This window comes from Asterias amurensis, chromosome 1 (assembly GCF_032118995.1).
Source record: "Asterias amurensis chromosome 1, ASM3211899v1".
Lineage (NCBI taxonomy): Eukaryota > Metazoa > Echinodermata > Asteroidea > Forcipulatida > Asteriidae > Asterias > Asterias amurensis.
In genome coordinates this window covers 10,836,046-10,850,463 of record NC_092648.1, presented here as the reverse complement: position 1 = coordinate 10,850,463, position 14,418 = coordinate 10,836,046, and the positions used below count along the sequence as shown (strand labels likewise).

At 38.7% G+C, this 14,418-nt stretch overlaps 1 protein-coding gene across 3 annotated transcripts in view; it reads right to left on the bottom strand.

Annotated features, from left to right (window-relative positions):
- Positions 1–678: 678 nt before the first annotated feature.
- The window catches only part of LOC139945382 (uncharacterized), a 73,023-nt gene continuing 59,283 nt past the window's right edge, over positions 679–14,418 (bottom strand). For 2 of the 3 annotated variants that reach the window (XM_071942740.1, XM_071942733.1), the window contains 3 exons: positions 11,058–11,231; positions 6,612–8,747; positions 679–5,923 (listed from right to left, as the gene is read on the bottom strand). In XM_071942740.1, the coding sequence (XP_071798841.1) occupies positions 5,822–5,923; positions 6,612–8,747; positions 11,058–11,231 (2,412 nt within the window). In that variant the 3' untranslated portion in view covers positions 679–5,821. The remainder of the gene's footprint in view (positions 5,924–6,611; positions 8,748–11,057; positions 11,232–14,418) is intronic. The other variant, XM_071942747.1, reaches the window with a different exon arrangement.

Sequence of the window (14,418 nt, the reverse complement as noted above, 5' to 3'; positions counted from 1 at the left end):
AGGTAGAAAGTGATGAGGAAATGATAGGATGTGGTTGAGTCAAGGTTAAAAGATGGTAAAAGAAACTAATCATTATGACAGTTGACTGTACTTTTTAAAATGTAACTTCAGTACTGGTGTTGTTTCAATATTTAAAGACAGTGGACAGTATTGGTAATTGTCAAAGACCCGTGTTTTCACTTGGTGTATCTCAACATATGCATAAAATAACAAATCCGTGAAAATTTGAGCTCAATTGGTCGTCGAAGTTGCGAGATAATAATGAAAGAAAAAACACCCTTGTCACACAAAGTTGTGTGCGTTTAGATGGTTGATTTCGAGACCTCAAATTATAAATCTGAGGTCTCGAAATCAAATTCGTGGAAAGTTACTTCTTTCTCGAAAACTGCGTCACTTCAGAGGGAGCCGTTTCTCACAATGTTTTATACCATCAACCTCTCCCCATTACTTATCACCAAGTAAGGCTTTATGCTAATAATTATTTGAATTAATTACCAATAATGTCCACTGCCTTTAAATAGGCCCACGAAGAACATTGAATTATGTAAATAATCTGTACACAAGATTTATCGGTACTTTTGTGCACCGAAGTCAATTAGTACGCATTCATGATAACGAGTAATTTCGTAGCCAAGTCATTTTGTACATACCTAAAACAGATTCGCAGGTTCCCAAACGATTATTAACAAGAAATGGTAGTTTGCGTGGGGAGTTTTTATTTACCCTTGACCGTGGTTTTTAAAGCACTTTCCCGAGATCTGTAAACAAAAACCATATGCAAATCGCCAAGATGGGATGCAAAGCTCGTGCTTTCTAAGGGATTGGAGCCCACATTTGATCTATCAACACAAAGGCCGTGGGTTCGAATCCCATCAGAGGAGATTTGCCTGATAATTTTATCCCAGAGATCTCGGGTAAGTACTGAGTAAACATTACTCAGTGTTAAAGTACAAACCAACATAATGGTATTAATTAGGTTCACTCATTCGAAGTAGTTTTTCAATGATTCCTTTTTATTAATGCAAACGAAGTGTCTTAAAGACAGTGGACACTATTGGTGATTGTCAAAGACCAGTTTTCTCACTTGCTGTATCTCAACATATGCATACAAATAACAAACCTGTGAAAATTTGAGCTCAATCGGTCGTCGAAGTTGCGAGATAATAATAAAAGAAAAAACACCCTTGTTACACGAGGTTGTGTGCTTTCTGATGCTTGATTTCGAGACCTCAAATTCTAAAATTGAGGTCTCGAAAACAAATTCGTGGAAAATTACTTCTTTCTCGAAAACTACGTCACTTCAGAGGGAGCTGTTTCTTACAATGTTTTTTATTATCAACCTCTCCCCATTACTCGTTACCAAGTGAGGTTGTATGCTGATAATTATTTTGAGTAATTACCAATAGTGTCCACTGCCTTTAACACCAACAAAGTGTTTCTTGAAACCAAACCGTACAGGCGGGAGTGGCGAATTATAGTTTGTTTGTACATGATCATTATCGACGATTGGATGCAATAATTAGACACAATGTATGGAAGAAAATGCTCATCAATTAAAGCAATGTAGTTAAAGTACAGGGATCAACTTTATAGAGCTGCACACGAAGCAGCTAAGAAAAACATAATGATGCTCATCAGAATAAGGATATCAGCCAAAACACCATGACGCATGTACAATTTGTGACTGGTATTCTGCTCATAATTGCTAAGCAGGGATTCTTTGAAGCAGTATTGTCTGCTTAAGCAGCTCTATGAAATTGGGCCAGGAGAGGACTCAGTTCTGTCCAGACACACACAGACACAACAAATAAAACAATTCCAACCCTCACACTCTTTGTTTGGTACTAGCGCCCTCATTCCTTACCCTTTCTGTGACCCTATTCCCACTATTTTGTTATTAGCAGCTGAGGAAATATTTGCTGATCACATGTTTACTTAAAAAGTGTTTCAAGCAATCGCTAAGCGTTACGGTCGGGATGTAAGGCGCCCTCTGTTGATTGCATGCAGCTTCATCCAATTTCACGGGGAGCCCCCACAGTGGAAAATAGATTTGACAATAATGATACTATTATAATGTACAGAGAAAAATGTAGATATGCCTAATTGTACTCAAGCTGCTGCGTAAGAACATACTTAAGATGTGACAATGATACAGGATAAGCCGTTGGTTGGAAATGCAAGATCCATAAAATGTCTGAATATAAATCGACATTTATGGTTACTAATTTAAAGTCACCTGGAAATATAATTTGTATTCTTTCAAACATAAGAGTATACGCTTACGAACAAGTAATTTTAGTAATTGTTTGTCACGATTTATACGTTTAAAAAATATATAAAGTTGTTTGGGGGCTAACTCCGCCTACCCGTTTTGTGACGTCAATCGAGGCAGACTTTGCCTGCAATGCGTATAGTAAACACACGTGCAAAGTACATGTACGTCCAAGTCGTGAGTTGGTACATTTCAAAAAGTGTTTTTCTGCATTCAGCAGCAATACACCTGGTCGGCATTGCCGGAAAAAAACAAATTTTTCTTTTTTTGAAACGTACAAACTCACGATTTGGTCCGTACATGTACTTTGCAATTGTGTTTACTCTACGCATTACAGGCAAAGTCTGCCTCGATTGACGTCACGAACAGCGCCCTCTCGGGTCGGGGTCTACTCTTAATCTTGTAAATAACATAAAAACTGATTTGTTTAAACCTTAGCTAACTTTTTATTCACATTCCACTCATCAAAACACATATATTAGTGACAAAAGCTTTATTTTGAAAAAAGACTACTTCCAGGTGACTTTAATAATTGTATGATCGGTCTGTTTGTAAATATACATTAATTTGTAGAATGTAAAATAAGTGTGCAATCAATGCCTTAATACAAAATAGTCTTTTGAAATTTGTTACATATTTCTGTACACCTTTTCAACGATCATAAATATCTCTGTACAAGAATTTTAAAAACTTGATTCATGTAAATCATATTTACGTTCATTCTTAATTTGGGTCGGTCAAACAACCTTAAATATAGCGATGTGGAATACCATTGGAGAAAAATACAATACGATACGTGTACTTTTGTTCAGAAAATCAACAATGTCATATTTACCATAACGTTCGTGTTAATCTCTTTTGAAATCCAGAAAATTCGGGTCAATCTGTCAACAAGGCTGACAACTCACACACACTTCATGCGACCTTTTTGTGAAGCAATTGGGTTGGCATCAGAGGTATCTTTCCTTGCCTTTAACCCCTATAGCACCCCAAGTCTCACTGGGGGCACTATGTGGAATGGCTTTTTAGTCCCAGCATATTTCAATGGGTTTTTCCTCCATAATTTGAGAAGCGTTACTTACAGTAAACCTTCTCAGATTGTGTAATCCAGATTATTCTTCCCATGCGGAAATAACTGCTCTAGATCTGAAAAACCCTACCACAGTTTTATATTTTCACAGGTTAGTTTTATGGTATATGTCTACAACTATTATGGGATTCAAACAGGCAGTATGTGGGTTCCAATAACCAAACGTATACAACCTCTTTATTACTCCGGAGGACTTCTTCACAGTGTATACATTATGATGATGAAACGAGATACACAATCACATTTAAAGGCAGTGGACACTATTGGTAATTGTTAAAGACTAGCCTTCATAGTTGGTGTATCTCAACATATGTGTAAAATAACAAACCAGTGAAAATTTGAGCTCAATCGGTCATCGAACATGCGAGATAACAATGAAAGAAAAAAAAAACACCCTTGTCACACAAAGTTGTGTGCGTTTAGATGGTTGATTTCGAGACCTCAAGTTCTAAGTCTGAGGTCTCGAAATCAAATTCGTGGAAAATGACTTCTTTCTCGAAAACTACGTCACTTCAGAGGGAGCCGTTTCTCACAATGTTTTCTACCATCAACCTCTCCCCATTACTTGTCACCAAGAAAGGTTTTATGCTAATAATTATTTTGAGTAATTACCAATAGTGTCCACTGCCTTTCAGTAGGATTGTTTGAAGCTATGCATAGATACCACAACCATGTGCTAAACCTCTCAAGGAGATTTACACATGGTTGCTGATCCCCCCAAGTTTACTATAAATATTTATGGTTTCCTCCCAAGAATCACATTTCTGCGTGGAGTCAGACATAATCCACGCAACAATCCCTTCAAATATCACAACTCCATCTTCTGGTAAATATGTTCGGCTGACATTCATCAAACACTTGTGCTTGGATCCTGTACGTCTTTATGGAGAACCCCGCGCACATGGCACACAATGGCCAATCTCCATGCCAACAGAGTGACTATTGTATTATCCAAAGGTTATGACCATGTAGTGTATTGTCAAAATGGAATCGGCTTTGAGTGTTGAACTACGAGTATTGAATTAGTCCCACGTAGGCATATGTACCTTCGTTCTCCGTCTATTTTAGATCCTGCCTACCTAGAAGGTACACAGCATTTGTTGGATCTAAAGACATTGCACACACAGATCAAAACAGTCCCTCAAAAACAGGCGAGAGGTTTTACCACAACCTCTTGAAATTAGCAGAGTTTCACATGACAATTTATACCGAAACTCTTTTTCATTACTACCCAAAGCCTCAAAGATGTGTGGATTTGTTGGGAAAAAACCCAGGTTAGCTGTTGCACACTGCTTACCAACCGAAATGACAAGAACAAAACAAAATAGCATGTTATTTCGACCCAGCATTATCTTTACAAGTCTTAAACAACATAACCACCTTATATGCTTTGAGTATTTGTAATCAAAACCAAACAGCAATTCAATACAATAAAACAACCTTTTGAATTGAAGTTGTTAAATAAAATTTAGTTAAGTTCAAATTTACTGAAATGTTTTGATTCAATATAGTTTGCTCTGTGAAAGCATGTACCAAAAGCTGTGCACATGTGATTATGATGATGCGAGATGGCAAAACCGTTGACCATCGTCAGTAAACGTTACTACGAGGCTATAACAATAAAGAGGCAGGCAAAACTATCCCCGATAGAAGCATTAATCATTTATCTTGCCTTGAGACAAAGACTAGCATCCACAGGCAAGCACAATACGCATTAAAATCAGTGAAGTGCGTTGATGTATTTTCCTTTAATAAGTCATCTCTTTTCGAAAAGGGAAAATCAAATCTGACAACGAAGTTTAATGTTTCCAGGGATCGTTTGCCATACACAACGTATACACAATGCTTGTGATGTACAATGAGTCCCAAAGTCACTCATTTGATGTAAAATATTAAAGGCACTGGACACGTTTAGTAAATGTCAAAAGAACAGTATTCACAGTGGTGTATCGCAAACATATTAAAGTTCATAACATAACAAATCTGTGATAATTTGAACTCAATTGGTCATTGAAGTTGCAACAGAATAATGAAAGAAAAACACCCCTGTTGTTCAAGTGTGCGCACTTTCAAATGCCCCCCAAAAGGGCCTCAGGTCTTTTGACATTTCAGTGAAAAATTGCCCTTCTTCAGATGGAGCCGTTTCTCACAATGTTCTATACTGTCATTGCTCGTTATACCCCCAAAAAATGTTTTTATGTTAACATTTATTTTGAGTAATTACAAATAATGTCCACTGCCTTCATTGATGCGAAGTGTAAATGAAGCAGCACTGTACAATCCATATGTTGTATAGAAAGATAGCATAATGTATGTACATCTTGCACTATGTATTAGTAATCCAATGATAACCAAGTACGTTGCTCCGGTTGCTTTAAAATCTCAGCTCAGATGTCATGAACTCAAGTCAACTTTACAAAATATTATTTTACTTGAAAAAAAAAATGGAAACTTGCTTCTCAGAGAGCTACTTCTGTTAGGCAATTGTCAAGCATAAGATGAACTTCCGAAGAGCTGAGAGCGGGCTCTTTAGACCAACAAGACTCCAAGATGCTGATCAGCTGTACATACGAAAAAAAAGGAGAGGAAAGAAGAAAAAGACATTTATTTGCTTGTCTCAATGTTTCATCCATTAAAACTTCGAGCGAAATGCAGAGTGTTATTATAATCATACACAATCACAAAGGTGTTATATACAATGTCTTAAAATAAAATAACTTTAAACATTCCCCAGAATTGTGTTTTCTTCTTGAAAGCAGGACATTAATAAGATTTTTTTTCATTTTGAATTTAACATCACCAATTTGAAAGAATGATAGGCCCCCTGCATCACAACGTTCTGAGCAGGATGAATCTTCACATTAGGCCCAAACACTAAAACAAACTGACATGATGCTTCCCAGCAGGAAATGTTTCAATGTTTTAATTGCATGACAGTGTGATTTTAACTAAGTAAAGTACACACATAGCTGTGCTTCCATACTTGTCCAGATAGTCAATGCCAAAATGAGCATAACATTTAACACTTCTTTATTGATGATCAGAAGTCAACTCGTCCAGTTAAACTATTTATTAATCTAATCAAGAAAAATGTATTATTCGGTGTCCAGCATTTTGGCAAAATAAGGCTGAACATGCTATGTTTATCACACACACAAAATGTAAACAGGTTGCAATACTGTAAGGATGTTTTGTCGTGTTCAATTTGCAGGGAAAATATTCAAAGTTTCAAAGTATCAAGTTTAGTACCTGGTTATAAAGACACCCGTCATAGTCCTTGATGGAGTCAATCCACTGAAGAACTGCCTGGCCACATCCCTGCTGCTTCCACCAGAAACCAAGAACCACCTTCGGTAGACACGGTAACAAGGCTTGCAGTTCCTGACAAAAGTTCACATGTTGCTGGGTTATCCCCGATGTTGGGGTCCTCTTCGAGCCGGCTACCTTCTTCCGGACGCTCTGCCTCTTCGGCTGCATCTGATCTTCAAAACTCCTCGATGAGTGGTTGATGCGTGAAGACTCACTTATGGATTCCAAGATGGCGTCTTGACGGTGGAGCTTCCGGATGGAGGCTGGAATGCAGTGGGAAGGGTCAGTGTTAGTCTGAGTTACCTGACCTGTCCTGGATACAGCAATGGGTGACTGGCAAACGCATTGGTCTTCAAGGCTTCGGGATTGCCGGTGCAAGGTGCCATTGGCAGATGGACATGATGCTTGATTCTCTGACGGGCACTGGCTGTGAGCACAACATATACGAGAGGCAGAGTCTTTACTGTCCAATGAGTTACTTTTATTACATGCTACCTGGCCGTGACAGGAGCTGGGCCTTCCTCGTCCCATGTCCAACAGTCTAGGGCTGTCCGGAGCATGAATGCTTCGTCTCTGCATGCTCACGGGAAGGGTAGCTGTGCTGCCAGGAACGATGGTGATATTGTGCGGGCGTGGAGCTCGCTTCCTCACATAAAACTGCGAGAGTGAACTGGCAGATCGTGCTACAGTTACCTTTGATTTACTATTGCCCTTTTCACCGTTCACAACGTCACCATTTGGTGATTCTGTTCTTTTGTTATCTTTATCAACTTGCTCTTTCAAGTCACCGTTTTGGGGTTTATTTACTGCTCCTAATGTTTGTTTATCTGGAGAAGGAAGTTCAGATTCTTCAAGAGTTTGTGGAAGCCTCGGCTTGACCATCTGAGTCCTTTCTACCATGATATTTTGTTTGTAGTGACCGTTCGGCACGGTGTGATTCTCTACCCAGGTCTCGACATGTTGCCCTGTCCCCGGGCGTGTCTCGCCTGTGCTGGCAACAAATACACCATCGTCCTCATTCTCTGGGAAGGCTTCAAAAGTACCATGCATATCTGGTTGGTGCATCCGTTGACGTTTCATCATAAGGTGGGACTTTGGTTTAAAACCTGGCAACATAATGTCTTCCTTTCTGGAGTTTGGCGGATCACTACCACTACTACGCATTGAACTTTGGTGCGACGAAATGCCACTGTCTAAGCTACATAAACTTCCCCTTTTCGAACAGTTCGATTCATCCATGGAGTAACAATGATTCAAATTCTTTCTGCCGTTCTTTGGAGTAGGCTCAGGTCTGATCTTTTCGGACCCAGTCACTATCCTTTCAGGAGGTGCATGAATTGTTACACTTTGTTTTGGGGTGCAAGGTAAACTATCCTTGGGTGAGAGTTCGTCATCTGATGCCATCATGTCAAAGTACGGGTTGACGATGCAGCAACTTCCATCTTCAGTCATCTTGGCCAGGCTTCTCTTTGCCTCCTCCTTCGTGGCAGACCCACTGCTAAGCTCCTTTTGCGAGCTCCCACTTGACGAGTCTGACTTTGAGTACTTGTTCCCAGTTCGCTGTTGACTTTGTATTGTCTTCTCACTGGAGAACTCTTCGGTGGGATAGTGCTTGTGTCGTTTAGTCCTCCTGGGGTAGGTTCCAATCTCTTCCCATGATGGGTGATCGGCTGGGGACGAGGATGAGTTAAACTCCTCCACGGAGTGGCACCGGCACTTCTCTCTTATATCAGCCACTGCGTTCTCCCAGCAGTGTATGGCTGGTCCATTATCTGACAGAATATCATCCGTACTACTTCCACACGAGTCCATAGAGCTACTCAGATTCCTGTTACGGACGTGGGCATCTTCGTCGTCTGTCCAGGCCTCCCTGTTGGATGGAGCCAGTGTCCAGCCCCGGGTCAGCCGTTTGAGGCTGCGGTCCAGAGTCCATGATTTGGAGCTGCCGGCCATTTGCCCGTCCTCAGGCACTCGGATCATTTTCAACCAGGCGATCATTTCAAGTAAGAGCAGTGCGAAGGAGCGCACGTCACCTGCTAACATCACTTTCACTGGTAGTTCTCGCTCTGGTTTCTGCTGAAGAGAAAGAAAAATTAAACTTTGTTTTATACAACCTTTCATAACATTCCAAGTAGACTAGTCTTTTTGAGATATGGTGAAGAAACTATATGAGTGCACTGTTAGTGCACCGTATGATTTGGAAGTACACAGACAAATTTACCCAAACCAAATAGTGTTACAGTAATGTGTCCACCATATCTCAAACTGGCTTATTGTAATTTGATTTGGTTTCACGGTGATATAACACACAACGCTTGAAGCGCAAGGTACATTAAGTATCTCCCTTAGCATAGCCACATCCGTTATGAAGAAAGGTATTTGCGGATTGACAATCCAGGAAACTGTAAAGAGTGCTTGACTAAAGTCTGTTTAGGACCTCAAGTATCTCAAGTACTTTCCATTGTGAAATGGCAGTTACTGAGAAAACGAACCAACTAAATATTCCAATGTCACTGGATATACTACTTGAAAGCAAGGGAAAGCAGCCCTTTTTTCAGATCTCTTATCGCTTCGGGTATGTTCATTTTGAATGGAATATTGTTGTATTTTACACACTGAAAACTCCCGGGTCAGAATTGATCCGGATTACAAGTCCGGATTACAAGGCTGATCCTTTGTCTGGGTCATGCTGACCGGGAAACTGTGTGAAAAATTACCCGGAAAGAATCGAAGTGAGGCAGAATCTGAGACTTAATCCCATGTTGTAACCACTTTTGGGGTCAGTCTACAAATTGATCAGGCACACTGGGACCATTGAACCGTACACAAATTCGTGTAATATTGGGAATCGCGGTTCAGGTCTTGATTATTTTTTAATGACAAATTGTCAGTCGGACGAGAGATACACGCTTAAAATTCAAAAGTCAGAATTTACACTCTATCTGGGCCTAAGGGGGCATGACTCTTTCTGAGTCAGAACGACCCGGTAAAAAGTCAACAATTGGATTGTTTAACTCTGCTTCTGGGGCAGTTCGACCTATTTCTGATTTAGTGCAATATAAAATAACTCCGTGTATTCATATTTTTATAGGATGGGCTTTTGCCAAGGTTGCTGCATCAGATTGTGCCACATCACCTTTCAAACCCTTAAGAGTTACCACTCAAAAATGGGTCTCATAATTCAAAGGTATAACTTTGCGTACCTGTCATAAAAAAACATTAACTTTTTTAAGACACTAAGTGGAAGCAGATAAGGCGTTCTGTATAATGACATGATTCTTGATTAAACCCATCACTCGTTATATACTTATGTCACACAGAAACTGTATCTTGTTTTTTTCTCGAATAAAACAAAATAGTTAGACTGTCAACAGCAAAATCCTCGTGCAAACAACATCCACAAATATAGGTTGAATTTGTTGCGCTCTTGTTAGTTCTATTATGTAAGCCCCAAATGCCTTAGCACAACTTAACTGCGCTTTAACATGTACCAATAAATGAGTTCGGATGTGCTGAGACAATACTGCATGTATTTTCTTTGTAAGGAAATATCCACAAAACAAGACACTTGATTTCGAAGAAGCCTCGGGTAGATTAAGAAAAATACTCGACTGCTTCGAGTAATGTTTTGCTGATGAGACAGTCTTTAAAGGCATGAATACTATTGGCAAATACCCAACAAAATTGTTAGCGTACACACTTACTCGGTAACGAGTAACAGAGAGCTGCTGATAGAACAAAGTATAGTTATAAACGACTCCCTCTGATCTGAAGTAACGTAGCTTTTAAGAAGTAATTTATCACTCAAATATGTGGATCTGAGAAAGACCGCAGGCCTGAAGCATTTCTCAGGCATCTGAAAGCACACAAATTATTTCAAGATTTTCCCCTTTTTTGTCTGCAACATCAATGACTAATTGAGTCCCAAATATTCACAGAGTTGTTATTTTATGCATATGAGAGGTTGGGATACACTTAGTGTGAATACTGGTCTTTGACAATTATATATACCAATAGTGTCCAGTGCCTTTAAAGATGCTATATCAGATACCCCTACATTTTGATTTAAAATTAAATAGGTATTTTGATGGGGGTCGAGAAAGTTACCAGCTTTCATTTGAGCCATTGCTCGAAAAAGTCCGCCAATTATTAGTAGCAGTGAAATAAAGTGCTCAAAATCACTTGACCAATTCTTATGTGTTTTATAAGAAACGTTTTAAAAAATTTTCACGGTTCCTGACCATTAAAAGTAAAAGTTAAAACTTTTTTTCGTTAGAGCGGGTGATACTTTTTGAAATACCATTCACTCCAAAAAATTATATTTTTTAATGTTTTAAAGCCAAAAATCTGACACAGCATCTTTAAAATAAAAATTTGTATCTTTACCGTTTCTTGGTAGACTGTAGAGCCCGGCACATTGGTGATGGCGATACCTGCTGCGTTACTAATGGAGTTGTCTCTGGGTGAATGCTGATCTTTACTTTCATGAGATGATGAAGGCTTACGAGTCAGGTCTGTGGCCCTGGAGAAGTTAGCGATGACGACCTTTATTGCCATAGTCTGTTGAGTAAAAACAAAATAGTAACAACATTAACTTAAAAGGCATTCAGAGGCACTTTTGGTCATATTCTCGAAATAATTGTTAGCATAAAACTTACTTGGTACCGAGCAATGGAGAGCTGTTGATAGTATCAAACATTGTTAGAGCAGCTCACAGCAAGAGGTAATTTCTTACTCAAATTTGTAAAGGCTTCAGGCTTTAAAGACACTGGACACTATTGGTAATTGTCAAAGACCAGTCTTCTTACTTGGTGTATCTCAACATGTGCATAAAATAACAAACCTGTGAAAATTTGAGCCTAATCGGTCATCGAACTTGCGAGATAATAATGGAAGAAAAAAACACCCTTGTCTCACGAAGTTGTGTGCGTTTAGATGGTTGATTTCGAGACCTCAAGTTCTAAATCTGAGGTCTCGAATTCAAATTCGTGGAAAATTACGCCTTTCTCTTAAACTATGGCACTTCAGAGGGAGCCGTTTCTCACAATGTTTTATACCACCAACCTCTCTTCATTACTCGTCACCAAGTAAGGTTTTATGGCAATAATTTTTTTGAGTAATTACCAATAGTGTCCACTGCCTTTAAGTCTTTTAATATTTTTGTATGTCTAAAAGACACACACATTCATTTAGGAGCGACTTGGGGATTTTGGCTGGTAACTGAAATTGCAATTTCTGTTGAGCAGGATGGTTTTGTGCTTATAGTAAGTTTAATGGCCCATGCGCTATGAACTTTGGCCTAGGGGACATAGAGGCCCTGTAATATTCATTCTGAATAAACAGTTTTTTGAATGAGCAACCGTTACAAACAGGCGACGAGTACTCCACTACTGTAGATGCCAGTTAGATGCATATAATTATTTATAGCGTTTAAAGCAAACAACATACAGTCCTCAGTGAGTGAAAATGCTGCCTTGTTGCAATTGCAGGTAGTTAAAAATTATAAACCATGAAACAAATGGGAAAAACAAGGTTTGAAGTGTACATAAAGATTGTTAATGCTCGGACGAAATTAAGTCAACAAGCATTAGCAGTGACATTAATTATTCGAGGTCTCATTGCGACGAAGGAAAGTCCATTTACTGATTATAGATTGGTCCTCCAAAATGTAGACCGTGTTTACTTTACGATGACAAATGTTGCTAGAAGGGAATCAGATAAGACTTTTGAAAGCCAATTTCTATAATAAATGGGACTGCTCTACCGTTCCTAAGAAAGTTGTTTTAAGTTTGATATTTTTTACAAGTGGGTATTGAAATATCGGATTGGATGATTGTGAATTCTAGATAATAAACTGTTACTCAGGAATAAAAACACACTACCGTTCCTAAGACAGTTGTGCTAAGTTTGATATTTTTTACAAGTGGATCTTGAAATATCGAATTGCATGATTGTGAATTCTAGATAATAAACTGTTACTCAGGAATAAAAACACACTCTTTCTTTATATAAAAAAAGTGTGTTGGCATCCATACAAATACTAACATTTTTACATTGAACATGTACTTATTTATTTTACTGCAGAAAGTCCGTTGTTTACTGTATTTTTTGTTTCGGTTATAATGTAGCTTTAAACATTGGTTTACTTTTGTTTGGATATATACAATAAAACTAAATTTTATTTCAAAAGGTTGCTTTTTTTGTTAAAGATGTTGCCGACAATTCTAAGAAAAACACGTCCACTCAGGAAGAATAATCCGTGGAATACACAAACCGAGAGACGTTACTCACACTGCCGCTTCTCAAATTCAATTTTGGGGATAAATCTGTTACATTATTTTGTCCATAACCACATTATTTAAAAGTGCAATGATTCTTGTTATACTTTTGAAAGCAGTTGAAGGCTTCTAAATACAGGTTTTTTGTTGCCATTACTTTCAAGAGTGATTACAAAATGAAAACCTTTCCTGGCTCGATTGATAAAACCTGTTTATGCATCCTGTCTAAATTCACTTACTATCCAAACAAAGCATCGCACTTTTAATTTCTATTCACAGTTCATAAAAACAAAAACTACTTTAATTTTCAAGGTTTTGGATAATAGTTTATGCCCATAGGCATAAATTGTTTATGATTCAGAATATACTTTCAATACTGATTAGTGTACTTTGTCATCACACTTCCGGATTAAATTCGTGGTCGAAATGATTTGTGGCACGACTAAGTATTTATAATTTCAAAGAGAAAAGTTGAAGCATGTCTCGCTCAATCTCCTTTGACCCGTGTTTGAGTCATTGTGACACACATTCCGGTTCAAATCGACCCACAACTGACCCATAAATGGGTCAGGACCAAAGGCACCCTTTATACAATATGAGTCGATTTATAAAAAGAGTCATGTGTGTTCTGACCCATTTACGGGTCAGCATTGTGTCGGTTTGACCCGGAATGTCAATATTGCAAACATGGGTCAAAGTAGATTTGGTGAGACAGCTTGCGGGGGCTCCTCATTACTTCTTTTTAATTAGAAATACTTTACTCATGCCACAAATGGTTCCGACTGCGAAATGAATCCGGAAGTCTGTGATGAAAAAAAAACACTTTGTTTATTGTAAAAGAAAAGCCGATCGAATTTGTTTTCTTCTTTCCAAAATCAATAGTTAACCATTCCTTTAATCTGAATAAGTAATTTCTTGTATCACCGATTCAAATATATCACTACACGATAGTCCAAGATCAACTAAACGCAGTCGCGGATAGGGCTAAATGTTACACCCCTAAACGTCACTTCCCCTAAAATGAACTATAGGTTCCATCAAAGTATACTCATGGCATGCACTCTTTTTACTTTCATATTTTCTGTCCAAATAAGCAGCACAAACGAGCCGAGCAAACAAGCCAGTCGTCGGTGAGTTCAATCCCGTCTTCCCATAACATGAATCCCCTCTCGTGCCCGGGGCTGTTCCGTCTGAACCCAGTCTCTAATCAAGATTCGACTCGTCTGAATAGCCAAGGGAGAATGAGCGAGAGTGTAGTATGATAAAAAAAGAGGGCATCGTGAGAAGGGATACACGTGGAGACTGCAGTAGACGCCAGTGCAGATGTTTTTTTTCCACCGTCATGGATAATGTCTGCTTATAGTAGGCGCCGCATACATTCAAAGTGAACAACGGATATTCATACCAATTTATGACAACTTGGCGTTTAGCGAGAGTGGGATGTAAGCAAAATACCTCAGGATTAGCGT